This window comes from Mesoplodon bidens (assembly GCF_964165515.1).
Source record: "Mesoplodon bidens genome assembly, chromosome: 12".
Classification (NCBI taxonomy): domain Eukaryota; kingdom Metazoa; phylum Chordata; class Mammalia; order Artiodactyla; family Ziphiidae; genus Mesoplodon; species Mesoplodon bidens.
Window position 1 is genome coordinate 27,160,061 of NC_138168.1, and position 17,107 is coordinate 27,177,167.

The window sequence follows — 17,107 nt, forward strand, 5'->3', positions numbered from 1 at the left end:
ACTATGATTTCACTTTTCGCCTACGTCATATACTAATTTCCCCTTTTACATGCAGCTTTAATATCGTCCAAACAATGGCACAAATAAAGAAACAAAATCAACCACCTAGTCCCCACTGCCCACCACCCCATCCCCACATCAGACTGTTCAGGACTTTTCCCGCAGCCGGCCCAGAGGAGGGAGGGAGCTGATCTCTCCCCTGCGCCAGCTGTGGTGTCCGGCACACCTTCCTGTAAACGTGGCCAGGGGCCAACGTGCCCCCTGAGCCAAGGGAAGCTGCTCTCTGTGGGTTGCAAGCCAACTAGTTTTACAGCAAGAGAAGGAAACGATCATCAGGTGAGGGTAAGGTGTGTGCCTGGTGAGTGGCGGGCAGGGAGGGCTCCTGGCCATGTCGTGTCCAAAGCCTCAGAATGAAATCTGCCTTCGGACTAGAGAAGGGTGGAAAAACCTCAGAATTCAACTCAAAGCATTTGGAGAAAGAAGGGAGAAAGAAATGCTTTTGCCTGCGTCAGGGACAGACCTCAGGCTAACATCTGTCCTGCTCTCTCCTACTCTGGGCCAGCTGCGTTAACCCCAGGACGGCCACCTAAGGGTGGCACCCCCAGGGCTGTGATTCAGACCCCCTCAGGTGAGTCCCCGGGGGGAGGCAGGTCCTGGGCTGGGAAGCTGGCTTGCTGAGCAGCCAAGTCCTTCGACGGAGAAGTTCCTACTATCCTATGCTTCCAAGAGCAAGCAGAGGCCTGGGGAAGTGTTGAAATGAATGGGACTTACTCCCGGGCTGAGAAAACAGTTCTAACTTGCTATTTAGGAGCCAATGCCTGCTGAGTTCTGGTACAAAATCACGATTCCTGCTGTTTCGATGCGCTTTTGAATGAGACGTCCAAACTCTTTCTCCACTTAGGAATCTGAACATCCAGCATCAACTCTGAACTCTCTGCGTTTAAACTTTGCTTAGGAAAAGGTGGGGAGGAGGTGAAATATAAAAATATTCAAGCAGATTATTGTCTACATCCTAGGATGAATTCATTATTTGGCAAGATTGTTTTTCCTACATAATTATCACCTGAGTGCTTTTTTAATTAGCTAACTTTTACTTTTTTAACTAAAAGCAAAGAATATACAGTTTACTTGAGTTATACTGAAGTGACAACTTCATTTAAGAAAATAGGTTTGACCCAAAACTCAGTGCAAGTGGCAAAGTTGACCTTGACTGTACAGTATCTGCAAGAAAAAACCAAACCCACGATACTCAACTGGCACCATCTGACAGTGCCCAAACCAAACCAACCAAACAAAAAAAGGTCTGAAATAAAACCTCAAAGAAAGCTTCCAACATTGAATGCTGTCCATAAATAAGCACAGCTTGAAAGTGAACTGTGAAGCAAGAAAAACGACCATCTTAACAGTTACAAACTAGCTCTAGCGTCAGAGACAAAAGAAGAGGAATGTTGGAACCTGTTTATAAACGAGAAACGAAGTTTCCAGTTTTAGGATGAGAAAATTGAGGCATGCAGGACTTTTGCATATGGAGAGAGATATATATTTTATATATATATTATATATAATATGTACAGTCTAGCTATAAAACTTTGATGTGTATAGAAGCTGTCTTCAATGAAAAAAATTGAACATTCAGAAGAAATTCCTGAGATAGGGTTTGTGACATGGGCCACTGAGAAAAAAAATCCGTGGTTGGGTCCTAGAGGTGTTATAGTCTATCCCTGTTAAGACTGAAATGAACCCACAGACAGACAGCATCATCACTGTCGTCTTTCCTTGCCTGAGCAAGGGGTAGCACCATCGTGAAGGTAACTATATATCGCTCCTGCTTGGAGGGAGGAGAGAATACTTGGAAACAGTATTGCTGCTAAGACGGCTGTAGTGTGCACCAAATTCCTTCTTGGTTCTTCCAGACGACAGACAAACGGCACCGCAGGCTGACCCATGGACACCTGGGTGGGAGAGGGCTGAGAACTAGGAGGCAGGCCGTCACTAGGTGTAATCTTTCCTGGGCTGTTCATCGGTTGTACACTTATCAGTCATTTCCTGGCAGAAGTCCACGGTCACCGTTTGGCTCCTGGGTTCCAGAGGAGGTCCTCTGTCTGAGAAGGTTCCTGGGTCAGTGCCTTCCAGCCTCCGAGCAGAAGTACAGTTCTCTGAGGCGCTGCTGGGCGCCCAGGGGGGCCCGGGGGCCGCTGTGCCCTGCTCCAAGCAGCAGGGCACGCTTTCCTCCACTGCACACTGGGGGGCGGCAAGGTTCTGCTCCACGCCCAAGGGCACGGGGTTCATACCGGAGGCTGTGGGGAGACCCATGGGTCTGAGGACAGGGCAGTACCGATGCAGGGCCTGGATCTGCTCGGGGCTCTGGATATCTCGGCAGACTTCCTGGGAAAGGCAGGAGAAGTTGTCCAGCAGTTCCCCCATGCACGCTTTCAGCTGATTCCTCTCTGACAACAGCTTCTCTTTCTCACACACCTGAACAACAGAAGAAAAAGAAAAGGCCTGATCCAGCCTGACTGGGAGGACCCAGCATCCTGTTTTCTGGGGCTTTTCTTTTCTTTTTAAAAAAATGTTAACAGGTTTATTGAGGTTTAATTTACATGCCATAAAATTCATTAATTTCAAGTGTGAAACAATCAATGATTTGTAGTAAATTTATAAAGTTGTGTAACCATCCCATGATACAATTTTAGAACAGTCCCATCACCCCAAGAATCTCTCTCACTGCCACTGCAGTCACTCCCCATGCCTACCCCCAGCCTCAGGCAACCACTCACCTGCATTCTATCTCTATAGATCTATGTTCTCTGGAATTTCATATAAATGGAATCATACAAGCCCACATCATTATTTTTTTTCTATTCTTTTTCAAATTCTTTTCCCATTTAGGTTATTACAGAATATTGAGCAGAGTTCCCTGTGCTGTACAGTAGGTTCCGGGATTTTTCCAGCTTTGGTTTTCGCATCCTACATTATAGTGTAACTCATGAATGACTAGAAACTTAAAAGCTGAGAGCCTGGACACATACTTCTGCCAAGTCTCCCATCTGAGCAGCCCATCCAGATGTGCCACTGACCCTGACACCTCCCCTGTGCTAGCTTCTTTTCATGCCTCTCTGAGGCCCAGCCGAGTGACCAGCAAAATCACCACCAACCAGAAAACTGCAGAGAATCAAGGTTCCAGTTTTCTGGAATTTGGGGTTTGCAGAGAATCAACTGGAAAACTCTTAGTCCCAAACCTTGTAGTTGAAAATCTCCCCCAAATGCATTAGGTTGCGATTTCTGAAGGTCAAAAAACAGTCCCTCAGTTCCAACTATATGACATTCTGTAAAAGGGCAAACCTATAGAGACAGTAAAAAGATCAGTGTTTGCTAAGGGGTGGGGTGGGGGAGGGAGGGATGAATAGCTGAAGCACAGAGGATTTTTAGATGAAGCTACTCTATGTCACTGTCATGGTGGATACGTGCCATTCATTATACATTTGTCCAAACCCATAGAACATACACCACCAAGAGTCAACCCTAAGGTAAATTATGGACTTGGAGTGATTATGATGTGTCATTATAGCTTCATCAGTTGTAACAAACGTACCACTCTGGGGAGGCTGTGAGCGTGCTGAGGCAGAGGGCAGGTGGGAACTCCGTATTTTCCCTTCAATTTTGCTGTGAACCTAAAACTTCTCTGAAAAAAGCAAGTCTATTTAGAAAAAAGCAATGAAAATTGCAAAAAAAAAAATCAACCATCAGCAGTTTCACATGATTCAATCCTATACTTCCCTGGTGGCGCAGTGGTTAAGAATCCATCCACCTGCCAATGCAGGAGACACGGGTTCGAGCCCTGGTCCAGGAAGATCCCACCTGCCGCGGAGCAACTAAGCCCGTGCACCACAACTACTGAGCCTGTTCTCTAGAGCCCATGCACCACAACCACTGAAGCCCGCGCGCCTAGAGCCCATGCTCCGCAACAAGAGAAGCCACCGCAACGAGAAGCCCACGCACCACAACAAAGAGTAGCTCCCGCTCGCTGCAACTAGAGAAAGCCCGCGTGCAGCAACGAAGACCCAATGCAGCCAAAAATAAAAATAAATTTATTAAAAAAAAATCCTATATCAGTAGGCTCTCTGGCCTCTGTAGCTGATGGACTGAACACAATGGCACAGATGGCTGGGGACTGTGCAGTGAGTCCCAGGACCAGTTCTCTCTGGACACAGGAAGCAGGGACAGAGGTGAGGAGGCTGAGCCCTAGAGTACCAGCCCAGGGTTCTGAGATATTCTCCTTCGAGAAAACCCCACATAAGCTCTTGTGTTACTAAAATTGATCACCCCATCAGAGAGGTGAATTTAGCCACCACAGGGGAGACTGATGAAGGTTTTCCCATAACTAGCTGTGTGAGGAGAGAAGAAGAGGACGCTCCGTGAGGCACACGCAGTGAAATGGATGGAGAAACGGGACATCTGAAGCGCTGTGAAGTGAGTCCTCACCCTTTGCAAGGGTGCGCAGGAGAGATGAGGAGAGGATTCAAGAGGATGGGAAAAAGAGGGGGGGAGAGGGAGAGAGAGAGAGAGAAGCAAACATACCAGTGGGTCTCCTACATGGGAGGTGCACGTGCCGAAAGACGAATGCAATCTGGCAGGCAGTGTGGGCATGTGTGTCGGAGACAGAGATTTACACGGGGAAAGGGCACCTGCTAAAATATTTATAAATTTATCAAGAAAACATGTTTTAAAAATGAAAAATAAACAGATGTACAAGTGCAACTCGAGAGGAATACATTTCGCAAGTTTGCAAAAGCAGAGTAAGTGGCGTGCTGGAGACCGCATGGGTGCGGGCGGGGAGTGAGTGGGCGGGAGCTGGGCCTCGCGGGGCGGGACCAGATTGCCCCCGCCCACCGGGAAAGGGCGCCACTCCCCAGAGCGGGGGCGGGTGTGGAGTAAAACACATCCGGAGGGCTCGCGAAGAGAAGAAATCTTACACTCGTGGCTGTGCAGCTTGGACCTCCTTACCTGGACCTGCAAGTCTGCAAAATGGGAGGCAACACCAGCCCCAGGAGGGATCGCGGTCTCCATTCTGCCACATCATCCTGGCCAAGCCACCCACCCCTCCACGTCCACTGATCTACGAAAGGTCCTGGGCCACTTTCTAGGGGGAAGAAGATGAAATGCTGCACGTGACAGGGTTTTGGCTCTCTGCAGGAAAGGCAGTATAAGTCAAGACCTCGGTTAAGAACAGGATGCTCTAAGTCACAGGTGTACATCGATGAGCACGCGACACTCTCGTTCTGCAGGGAAATGCAGCACATTACTCAAGGGGTTTCCGAAAAAGCAGGGGGGAGAACTAGGAGATGCCTTCTTGGTTTCTCAACCGAACAGTATTAGCAAAGAGCTTTAGGTATCTGCCAGGGGTATGGCTTAGACTTTCCTATTTGCTCAGTATTACAAGATTACACAGAGAAGAGTGCTAATTACAAAAAATCAGGCGTTTCTCAAATATGGGTGATTAGAGTTATTCTTGTACCTGAAAAAGAGTGCAGGGCCGAATTACTATAGACATGTGCTTAAAGCCCTGAAACCTTATACCCAGCAGGCTCAGCCTTGCTTGGGTCCCCACCTAAGCCCAGCAGGCTTTCCAAAGACCCACACTCATCAGCAGCAATAAGTTGCTTCCTTATGTTGGCTTCAGTTAAACATTTTTGTTGTTGTTAAAACAACATTAAAGAAAAATTTCAAGGAAAGAAGGAATTTGTAATCTCATGACTCAGTCACAATTTCTAATACATTTTAGGGCAACAGACATTTCCTTACAGGCTTCTCAAGACTTGTCTTGTTGTGAGGAACCTACAGCCTAGGGCCAGGGCTGAGGAGACAGACACATACACAGATAATGCAAGACTCATGTGGTAACTATGAAGCCAGAGGTCAGATCAGGGCCCTGAGGACAGGTGCTCAGCCTCAGCAGGGACTCAGGAAAGGGCCTTATCGGAGAGGAGACAGTAACCGGACTCTTAATGAACAAAGGATGTCGTCAGAGAAAAAAACAGTCGAGGACTGTCCGAGGTAGAGGGGAAATAGCAGAGGCATGAGCACAGAGGTAGAAACAGCAGGAGATGGGGCTGAGGGGAAGTGCATCCAGTTTGACTTTATTGGGGGTCCAGTTTCAAGAAGGGAGAGGAAGGTGATGCTGGAGGGTAGACCGAATCACGGAGAACACAGTGCATCTCGCTAAGGAGCTTGGCCTTTATTTTGTAGGTGATGGCAGCCGCTGAACATGGGCACAGTTTCCCTGCTTGGTTGGTGTTAATTAAATTAAGAAAAAAAAAAAAAAAAGACCCCGAGGTCCAGGACTATCTTGATAACAGGTAACATTTACTTAGGCTTCTCAAATGTCTTATTTTGCTCTTAGGTTCTCGTTAGGACAACGGCTTACCAGGAGGCAAAGGACTGCCACGTATAGCCTGAGGACCCAAACTTAGATCATGACCGCAGTCCGTGGCCTCCCTCTTCTTCAGCCTGACACAGACAGGGCACCTGGGATGAGTTTCCAGGATTTGGCCGGCTGAAAGGCGGAGCTGAATCAAGTTGCGTTAATCGCCTTCAAGGGTACAGTCAGGAGCCAGAGGCCACCTGGATTTACTTCCTGTAGCTTAAGGTTGCTTATCAAGGAGAAGGGAGCGCAGAGCTCTGAGTGAGGGGGAGGCGTGGGAGATGGGAGGTTCTTCCCCGAGACAGAATACTCTCAGGCACAGGGAGCAGGTGACAGCCACTGTGAGGCAGAATTCAGGACCCCGGGGGCTGTGAATGGCTTCAAGAGATCCCGTGGCTGAGCGACCCCTGGTGGTAGGCTGGTGTCCTGCCTCTAACCTACACTCCTCCATGGGAGGTGGGAGAAAGCAGTGCAAATAACAAGATTTGGAATCAGGCAGCTGGGTTTGCATTCAAGCTCTACCACATAGTGGGGAGTTACCTAACCTCTCTGCACTCTGGTTTCCTCCTTTGTAAATGGAGATAAAGTAGAACCTAAATCATAGGGTTGATGTGAGGATGACGTGATCACCTACAGAAAGAGATTAGAATAATATCTGGTCCACATATGCATGCAGTAAATGTTAGCTCTCAACACATGTTGAAGGGAAAATAAAAGAGAAGCACCTCTAGGGGAGGGAAGGAATGGGAGTTTGGGATTAGCAGAGGCAAACTATTATATATAGAATGGATACACAACAAGGTCCTACTGTAGAGCACAGGGAACTATATTCAATATCCTGTGATAAACCATAATGGAAAAGAATATGAAAAAGAATATATATATGTATAACTGAGTCACTTTGCTGTACAGAAGAAATTAACACAACATTGTAAATCAACTATACGTCAATAAATTTAAAAAATATATACGAATGGCTAAAAGATATAAAATACTGACAAACAATCACACACCTGCACAGACACACGCATCACAGATATAAAGCTATTATTTTTGTTGAGAACGCATTTAAAAATCAACTCGAACTTCCCTGAACGGTGGCCTTCTCTCTACCTCTCTGGCCTTAGCTACTGTAACTTTGCATCAGCCCCGGTCACTCCAGGTTGCTGACAGCAAAGGGCGGGCCAACTCACCAGTTTGCGGATTTCACATTCTAAGTTCTGAATACAGTCCAGCTTCCTCTTGCGGCAGCGCTGGGCCGCGATGCGGTTCTTGCTGCGCCGGCGGACGTCGTGAATGAACTCTAACTGCTCTGAGGTTAGCTTGTGCATCTTAATCATCATCTGGAAATCATTCCTTGGAAGATCTGTGATTTGATCTACAGGAAAGGGAAGTTTGACCTGGAACCAAGAATAACAGAACAGGATTATGGCAGCTGGATTTTTGTTTTCATTCTGGCAGGTGGAACATCAAAAGTTGGAAAAACCTCCTTTTTACAATGACCAACTACTCTGAAAACTACTGAAGCAGGCAGGGTGATTGTTCTTTCCTGTATCAAAAATAAATACGATGTAATATTCAGATAATCAAACAGAATGTGAGTCCACACATTATAGTGTGGTTATTATTCCTGAGATCTTTGAAGCAAACAGCATGGAAAATATTGGAAAATGTACACATTGTCATTGCTACAGCACTTGTGTAAGGGCGGCTCTATAGTTAGTTGACACCTACTCCCATTGAGTCCTCAACTCAGTAAAATGACCATTTATAGACAGACATCAACTGAAGAATCATCTAAAACACTTGAATGAAGAGAGCACTGCACACCTTGAAGATGCTGGAAAGATGAAAGTCAGTGTAATTTGTAGTTACAACAGCATAAGGGAGACACAGGGGAAGAACCTGGAGAGGCTACACCAGTATGATCCAGGAGTTAGAACTGGGCTTCAGTCCTTCCCGCCAGACCTGAGACTGCAGGCTGGTTACTTTACTTCTCTGAGCCTCAATTTCCTCATCTGCAAAACTGGGGCACGCTTTTTGGTTGCACAGTGCTATATACACCCATTAGGGACTTTGTAGTTTTGGAAAATACAATGGCCAACCCTTCTCACATTTTCTTTTACAACGTGATGTTGACCTTCCTCAGTCAAGAGGTGGGATGCGTGTTCCTGCCTCTTGATCAATACAAGGCAGCGGGATACAATGCAATGCAAACCGATACAATGCAATGGTGTGTAACTTCTGAAGCTGCATCATAAAAGCTGTGCGGCCTCCCCTTAGGCCTCTTAGATTGTGCTCTCTGGAGGACACCAGCTGCTGAGCCTCAAGGACACTCAAGCAGCCCTGTGGAGAGCCCCACGTGGAGAAGAACTGAGGCCTCCAGCCAACAACCAGCATCACCTCACCAGTCACATGAAGGAGCCACCTTGGACATGGATCCTCTGGGCCCAGGCAAACCTTCAGGGATTGGTCCCAGACAACATCTGACTTCAACCCCATGAGATATTCTGAGCCAGGAGTGCTCAGATGGGCCACTCCTGAATTCCAGACCCATAGAAACAGCGAGAGATGTTAAATGATTATCACTGTTTGAAGCCACGAAGTTTTGGGGTGATCTGTTATGCAGCAACAGATAACCGATGCAGATACTATTATCAGAAAGAGTCCTACTTTCAAACTCTTGACAAATCAAGGCACGTAAGCATCATCCAAAGAGAGGACACTACTCTTTTAAGAGATGGATTTATGTCCTCCTTATATTCTGTTACATGCTTCTTTACAACCCTGTGGCAGTTTGAAATCTTTCTTAGGAAAAGAACCGCTGTTCTTGTGGGCTTCCTCAGCACCCACAAGGTAGAGAACACAGGCCTGCACCTTCCAGCAGTCTGACATCACCCTCTTCAAGACTACTGACGAGGACTTAGAGACTGAACTTACGGTTACCAGTGGAGAAGGGTGGAGGGGAGGGATAGTTAGGGAGTTTGGGATTGACATATACACTCTGCTATATTTATATATTTATTTATTTTTTTTAAAGAATTTTATTTACTTTGGCTGCGCCAGGTCTCTTAGTTGCGGCATGCATGTGGGATCTAGTTCTCTGACCAGGGATCGAACCCAGGCCCTCTGCATTGGGAGCGCAGAGTCTTACTCACTGGACCACCAGGGAAATCCCTACATACCGCTATATTTAAAATGGATAACCAACAAGGACCTGCTGTATAGCACAGGGAACTCTGCTCAATATTCTGTAACAACCTAATTGAGAAAAGAATTTGAAAAAGAATAGATACATGTATAAGTGAATCACTTTGTTGTATACCTGAAACTAACACAACATTGTTAGTTAATCAACTAGACTCCAGTATAAAATAAAAAGTTAAGACTCCTGACAAGGCAGAGACTTGAGGGGTCGGTTCTGGTCCTGCTCAGAAGCTCCTGGAAGAGGAAGATTGCATGTTGCTTGGCCAAGAGACAGTGTTTCCCTGCTCAGACAGCTGAACTCCCGCTTACACTAGCGTCTGCTTTAGGTGGACCAGCAGATGGCACTATAAACCTAAACTTCCTTCAGGAGCCGGGCCAGCGCTGTCCAATGCAAACAACGTGAGCTGCGTGTATGATTTTTACATCTTCTACTAGCCACGTTAAAGGAAGTGAAAAGAAACAGGTGAAATTAATTTTAATAATATATTTAATTGAACCCAATGGAGCTAAAATATTTTCAACATGTAATTAACATTAAAACTTATTGAGATATTTCACCTTTTGGGGGGTACTAAATTTTCAAAATCCGAGGTGTATTTTACACTTGGGGGTTCATTACAATTCAGATGAGCCTCGTTTCCAGGGCTCAGTAGCCACGTGTGACATATGCCTCCTGTACTGGACAGCACAGCTCTAGAAGACGGAACAAGTGGACTCGAGTGAACTTCAGTAACCAGAGAATCAGACTGGCAGGTCTGGGCTTAACTGATCAAAATATTTTGGGGTGAAGAAACCAGGTCCTCACTACTATTCAGAAGCTGCAGCGTTATGCCTGGGTTGTTCAGGGGAGTGAGAGGGAGATATTTTATCCTAAGCTTCAGGCTTTTGCTTCGGTTGCATCAGATGCAGGCAGACATGAGTCTGGATCCTGGCATTTGTGGCTCGTTAATCCCCAGGCACAAAGGCAATCCTACTAAAGATCTGCCTTCCTGCGGCTGGGTGCAATGGCTTAGTCAGGCTACTTCATAGCTCTGAGCCTGTTAGACGTGGCATTTGCTGAAGGCCCCCAGTGGGTGCTCTGACTGAACTTCCCATAGGGCAAGCTCTGTCCCATGACACCTGTCAAATTCTGGCCCAAGAGAGCAGAATCACAACAGTGCACATGGCACCATGCTCGGCTCAGCCCTGCTTTGGCCGCTAATGACGGGCAGTCAGGACAAACAGCTCCTTGTTTATGGACCCGGGAAAGGGCTTTGTCCACGGGCTGTGTTTGCACAGGGCTTATAATGATATGAAAGAATGTTTGATTTCCCTTTTATACCCTTTGGATAACAAACAGACACTCAGATCCTGGATGGTACCTAAATAACACAGAGATCTGTCTGTTGGGGACACGGATGTTTCCACACCAGGCAGGAGGCTTGTTTGCACAGCAGGGGTTACAGCACTTCGGGCTTCGTGGCGTCTCCCCCCTCTGCTGACAACAAAGCAATTCTGCTTCTGCTCTACAGTGTGTTTACTTATTTTCAGACAGAATATATACCTATAGCTCAGGCCACAGGGAAAGTCAAAAGGCCTTCTATACCAAGAGCTACTGTATTTTAAATCCTCCAGACAGCAAACATAAAACACTACGGAAACAGGATCGAGGTTGACAGGAAAGAGGAAAAATCAACAATGCTGGTTTCAAAGTCCTTGAAGCAAAAGGCCATATAACATTTCAGCAGAGCTGTTGCAACTCAAGCTGCTTTGCAAAGAGGTCAAAGGAAAATCGTCAGCTATAGACTTTCTTCCACATGAAAAAAAAAAAAAAAAAAGCCCAAACCCCAGCTACTCTTGTTTCTTTCGAAAAGGTGCTGATACCCTTCTAGCTAGGGAGGACTTACCCCAACTACCAAAGGGAAGCCCCTGACTGTTCTTGGAAAGGCACAGTGGAAACCTCACCACACCTATTTGTTGATTTCAGGGTAGTAAGTTCCAAGCTGACGGGCATCTTCCCTGGAGATGAACGGCAGCCGCAGACCCACTATGGAGCTGGGAGAACATTCCTTTCCCAGGCTGGCAGGCACCCACCTAGTCCCCAGATGGGCTCAAAAGTCAGCTAATGTGACTTGGCCTTGAACCTTGAGAAGGCTGAGGCCCTCCTGCCTTTCTTCTGGCAAATTCTTAGAATCCAATGATTCCTCCAGGATTTTACTTCTCGGAGGTAGCTTAGTTTTCATTCCCCGGACCCTTGTAAACAATGAGGTGACAAGATGGAGAGTCCAGCCAATCACCATCACCACCATTCGGCAATCCCACGCGAGTGAGGCTCAGCGTAGAGGCACAGAAGGCTGGTCAGGCTGCTTAGAAGGGCAAGGGCCCGAGGGGTCCAGGGCGCCGATGTCTCTTTAGACGGGTGCTTGCCGCCGCTTGGGTTTTCAGTGGAGACTCACTCCCAGAGTCGGGCAGCCTCAGCTTGTCTGATCTGCTCTGTTGCTGTCATCCTGGCCCCAGCACGGTGCTCACTCTCCTCTCTCTGGGGCACAGCAGGAAGAACAGGGCAGAAGCTGTTTTCAGCCGGTACCCGTCCTGGCTGGCTCAGTAGTGACCAGAGGAGGGGCTTAGACCTCCTGGGAGCTCCCTGAAATGAGTGGTCCCTGCAGTGCCGAGGGGTCTCTGGCCCTAGGGGCTGACAAAAGGTGGGAAGATGCTGTGACATCTGGACAGTGAAAGAAACCTAAATATTCCTCCTTGGGGGCCTGACCAGGGGATGCTGCTGGCTGGACCCCAGGTGCTCGTGCTTCTTTCTCACCAGACAGAAATAAGCTGCTCCCTTTCTCTCTCCTGCCAACAACTACCCTGTTTCTGCTGCCAAAACCACATCCCCTCTCTCCCAGTTAAACAAAAATACCATTTAAAAGTTGTACGAGAAACAGAACTTCTAGCAGAAAATTCAATTATGAGACAAAAGAGGAGAATAAAATTTCCACACCCAAACAGTGACTCTCCTGCTCGGGTGGACTTCCCCATGATCTCTGTTTCCTCTGTTACTTTTTACAGGCTTGTAATCAGACAGTACAATGGCTACCTCACCTCACCATGCCTCTCAACACACGTCTCACTTGCCCGGTGTCTTTGGTGTGCTGGATGGGGGCTATTGGAGGAGCAGGACAGAGATGCAGGTGTTGTAGAAAAAGGCGAAAAAGAGCACCTCTTTCCTCTAGAAATCCCAGCGGAAGCTGGTTGGTCAATCTTCTTTCCTATCTCCTTTCTTGGTTTCACTATTAGATGTTGAGTAGAAGCTGCAGAAGCTGGATCCCTTAGCAGTACCCTGAGGACCTGAGGGTGTAGTCACCTCTCCAAAGCCTTTAACATTCATGCTCTTACAAGCCCCTCAGATCCCTGTGAGTTGTCTTGGGGACAAAGCAAGATGCCCACTGGGCTGACAATTCTAGTGCTGTTGGAATGGCGACAGCCAGCTCTGTGCCGGGCAGATGCCAGTGACAAAATCTCCCCTGCCAAAGACACACTTCCTGCACAACTGTCTGTCTAACCTCTGTTCTTATGATCCAGTTTCTGAAACAAACACAGGACACCTGGAATTTAGTTGTGATGCTGCAATTACCTAGCTATGTGATCTCAGGCAAGTCTTTCCTTCTCTGTCCTGAAGTTCTCTGAGGATCTGGGAGTCAGAGGGAGATAACATCTGCCCTACTTAGCTGAGAGGATTGCTATGAAGAATAAAACTGGATAATAGATGGAGAACGTGCTTTGAAAAGTTTGAATTGCCTTATGACTATGAAGTATTATTATTTTGTAAGCGAGAACTCTTTTTATTTATTTATTTTTAATATTTATTTATTTATTTGGTTGCGCTGGTTCCTTAGTTGTGGCATGCAAGTGGGATCTAGTTCCCTGACCAGGGATTGAACCCAGGCCCCCTGCATTGGGAGTGCGGAGTCCTATCCACTGCACCACCAGGGAAGTCCCATTATTAGTAGTAGCAGTACTAGTAGTCGTTGTGGAGTATTAGTATTTCTGTTTATCAGCCCTATCTTTCTTTGTCACATAGTTTCTTCTTTCAGTCATACGATATGCTTTGCAGTTGCAGATGCTAAGAGTCTTTCTAGACAACGTGAAAACATTGTTTTAATTAGAAATATGGCTGACTTCTATGCTGCCCAGCAAGGTTTTCTTTCTAAATATTAAGCAGACCAACTACAGTTACTTGTAAAAAGATCCCTGATCCAACAAACCACAAAAACGACTGTAAACATTTTACATCCAACATATGTCTGGAAGCCAACATTTGGGTGGAAGACTTAGAGTTCAGACACGGCTCATCTGTAACATTTCTGTGTTTGCTCTGGACATTATTTCTCCCTGCCCCGACACATACACCAACATACACGTACGCACATCACCCTCATATACTTTCCTCCCTCTTGACATGAAGCATGTTAATAAAGCAAGTCCAGGACTTCCCTGGTGGCACAGTGGTTAAGAATCCACCTGCCAATGCAGGGAACACGGGTTCAAGCCCTGGCCTGGGAAGATACCACGTGCCGCGGAGCAACTAAGCCCATGTGCCACAACTACTGAGCCTGCGCTCTAGAGCCCGCATGCCGCGACTACTGAGCCCACGAGCCGCAACTACTGAGCCCGTGCACTGCAACAAAAGAGTAGCCCCCGCTCACCGCAACCAGAGAAAGCCCACGCGCAGCAACAAAGACCCAACACAGCCAAAAAAATAAAATAAATAAAGCAAGTCCAACTAATCAATGCTTTTGACTATGCAAATAAACTGTCTTCCTAGTGCTTCTTTATTAAAGTCTACAGTTAAGGCTTGTGGTACAAAACTGTGTCACTAAGATGCTTACTACTTGGCAAATGCTCATGACTCTTCTATAATTTTCAAAATTTAAAAACGAACCTGTAAACCACAATGAGATATCACTTTACACCACTAGAATGGCTATAATAAAAAAGATGGACAGTAACAAATGCTGATGAGGATGCAGAGAAACTGGATCCCTCATACCTTGCTGGTAGGAATGGAAAATGGCTCAGTTACCTTGGAAAACAGTCTAGTAGTTCCTCAGAATGCTAAACACAGAGTTATCATATGATTTAGCAATTCCATTCCTTGGTATATAACGAAGAGAACTGAAACACGTGTCTACAAGAAACTTGTACACAAATGCTCATAGCAGATAACTGATAATGGCCTCAAAGTGGAAATAACCTAAATGTCCCTCAACTGATGAATGGATCAACAAAACTGGTATATCTACACAGTGGAATATTATTCAGCAATAAAAAGGAGTGAAGAACTGATACATGATAATGTACCTGGTGGGTACATCAATGGCAAGGAGGAACCTTGAAAACATGCTAAATGAAAGAAGCCAGACACCAATGGCCACATATTGTAAGATTCCTTTGAAATGAAATGTCTAGACTAGGCAATCTATAGAGACAGAAGATAGTTTAGTAATTTCATGGGGTAAGGGAAGAGGGCAATGCGAAGTGATTGCTGCTGGATATTATGTTTTTTTGGGGGGGGTTATGAAAATATTCTGGGATTAGACACTGGTGATGGTCATACAACTTTGCGAATCATTGAAAACCACTGAACTGTTCATTTTAACAGAGTGAATTTTATGGTATATGAATTATATCTCAATTAAGAAAAGAATCTGTGTGAGAATACAGAATAAAGAATACAGAATAAAGAATCTGTTTGAATACAGAATTCAAACATTACAGAACTACATAGAAATTAACCTTTCCCTGTATTCCCTCTTGCCAACTTTGCCTCCCATTTTATCTTATTCTCTATACTGCTTTTAATATTTATGTTTCTTTATAAAGTAAACTGGGACCTTGTTATATATACTGTTTATGTTACCTTTTTCACTTAATATGACCTGTCCATTTTTTCATCATTGGAAGAAAAAAATTCCCAAGTTGGGGACTTCCCTGGTGGTTCAGTGGCTAGGACTTCATGCTTCCACTGCAGAGGGCATGGGTTTGATCCCTGGTTGGGCAACTAAGATCCCGCATGCCATGCTGTGCAGCCAAAAATAAATAAATAAATAAAAATTCCCAAGTTGACTTTTTAAGTAAAATAGCAAACCCAGAAGTCATAAAGAAAAAGATTGATAATTTGATTACATAAAACTTAAATGTTTTTTAAATGGAAAAAGACACTATAAAAAGTAGACAAGGAGAAGATACAGGATTAATATAAGAAAGGATTAATATTCCTATATTAAGGATTAAGGATCCTGTAAATTGGCTAAAGTCAAACAACATACCCAAAAAGTGGACAAATGGCAAGTCCAGGAAAGGAAATACAAAATGGCGAATACACACAAGAAAGTTATCAACTTCACTAGAAGTCATCATATTTTGCCCATCAGATTGGCAAAGAACAAAAGGACTGGTGACCACTACTACTGGCAAGAACAGGGGGCAAAGGACACTCATAAGTTGCTGAAGGATATGTGAATTGCTACAACCTTTTGGGAAAGTAGGTAGGTAGTATTCAACAAATGAGTATAACCTTTAACCCATTTATGGGACTCTAACCCACAAAAATAAAAGCACCACCACTAAACATGTTCACAAGAATGTTTATTGCACCAATGTTTGTAAGAGGGAAAAAACTGGAAACCGGAATGTCTGTTGATAGGTGATTTATGAGTCAATTGTGATTTATGGGAACCATGGATGTTAAAGAACCATGTGTCAACCCTACACGATTGGCCTAGAGGCAGGTACACAGTAGACAGCTATGTGCAAAAAGCAAGTTGCTTAGTAATTACATGGCAAATGGTATTAAAATAAAACCCAAACCCCTAGAGATGCAAATGTGTGTTTGTATGTTGTTGTAGGCACAGAGAAAGCCTGCTAAATTTGGTATGTTAGGGGCTGGGTATGCTGTGATTGATTATTTTTAAAAAGGAACTTAAAAAAGCTGATTGTTGATAAAGGGACAATATTGTGCTTATTTAAACTTTCCTCAAAGCTGGGGAATAGTTAGGATGAGAAGTCAATGCTGGCGAGATAGGAGAGTTAGAGGGTGTAACTAGAAATCAGAATATAAGGTAGGTTAACACTTTTCTTTTGATCTAACATTTTGGCTCTTTACAGAGGAAGAGAGACTGGGAGGAAGCCAGGACCCGTCAGTCTGAAGTACTGAACAGGTGGCTGGCTGGAGGTGGAAACTCTTCTTTTTTGAATTTTATTTATTTTTTGGCCATGTCACACGGCATGCGGGATCTTAGTTCCCTGACCAGGGATCGAACCTGAGCCCCCTGCAGTGGAAGCGCAGAATCTTAACCACTGGACCGCCAGGGAAGTCCCCTGGAAACTCTTTTTTTTTGGTTTCTGGCTCTGGCGTCTCTTTGGGGTTCACTTGGAAGAGAAGTCACCTGGAACCTTACACAAGAACAGATTGGGAAAGAATCAGCCCAGGAGATGTGGGCTTCT

General features: G+C 45.5%; 1 protein-coding gene across 2 annotated transcripts in view; it reads right to left on the reverse strand.

Moving 5' to 3' along the window:
* Positions 1-1,992: 1,992 nt before the first annotated feature.
* The window catches only part of BACH2 (BTB domain and CNC homolog 2), a gene marked incomplete at its 3' end in the record, with an annotated part of 350,119 nt that continues 335,004 nt past the window's right edge, over positions 1,993-17,107 (reverse strand). For both annotated transcript variants that reach the window (XM_081251311.1, XM_081251312.1), the window contains 2 exons: positions 7,615-7,821; positions 1,993-2,475 (listed from right to left, as the gene is read on the reverse strand). In XM_081251311.1, the coding sequence (XP_081107437.1) occupies positions 1,993-2,475; positions 7,615-7,821 (690 nt within the window). The remainder of the gene's footprint in view (positions 2,476-7,614; positions 7,822-17,107) is intronic.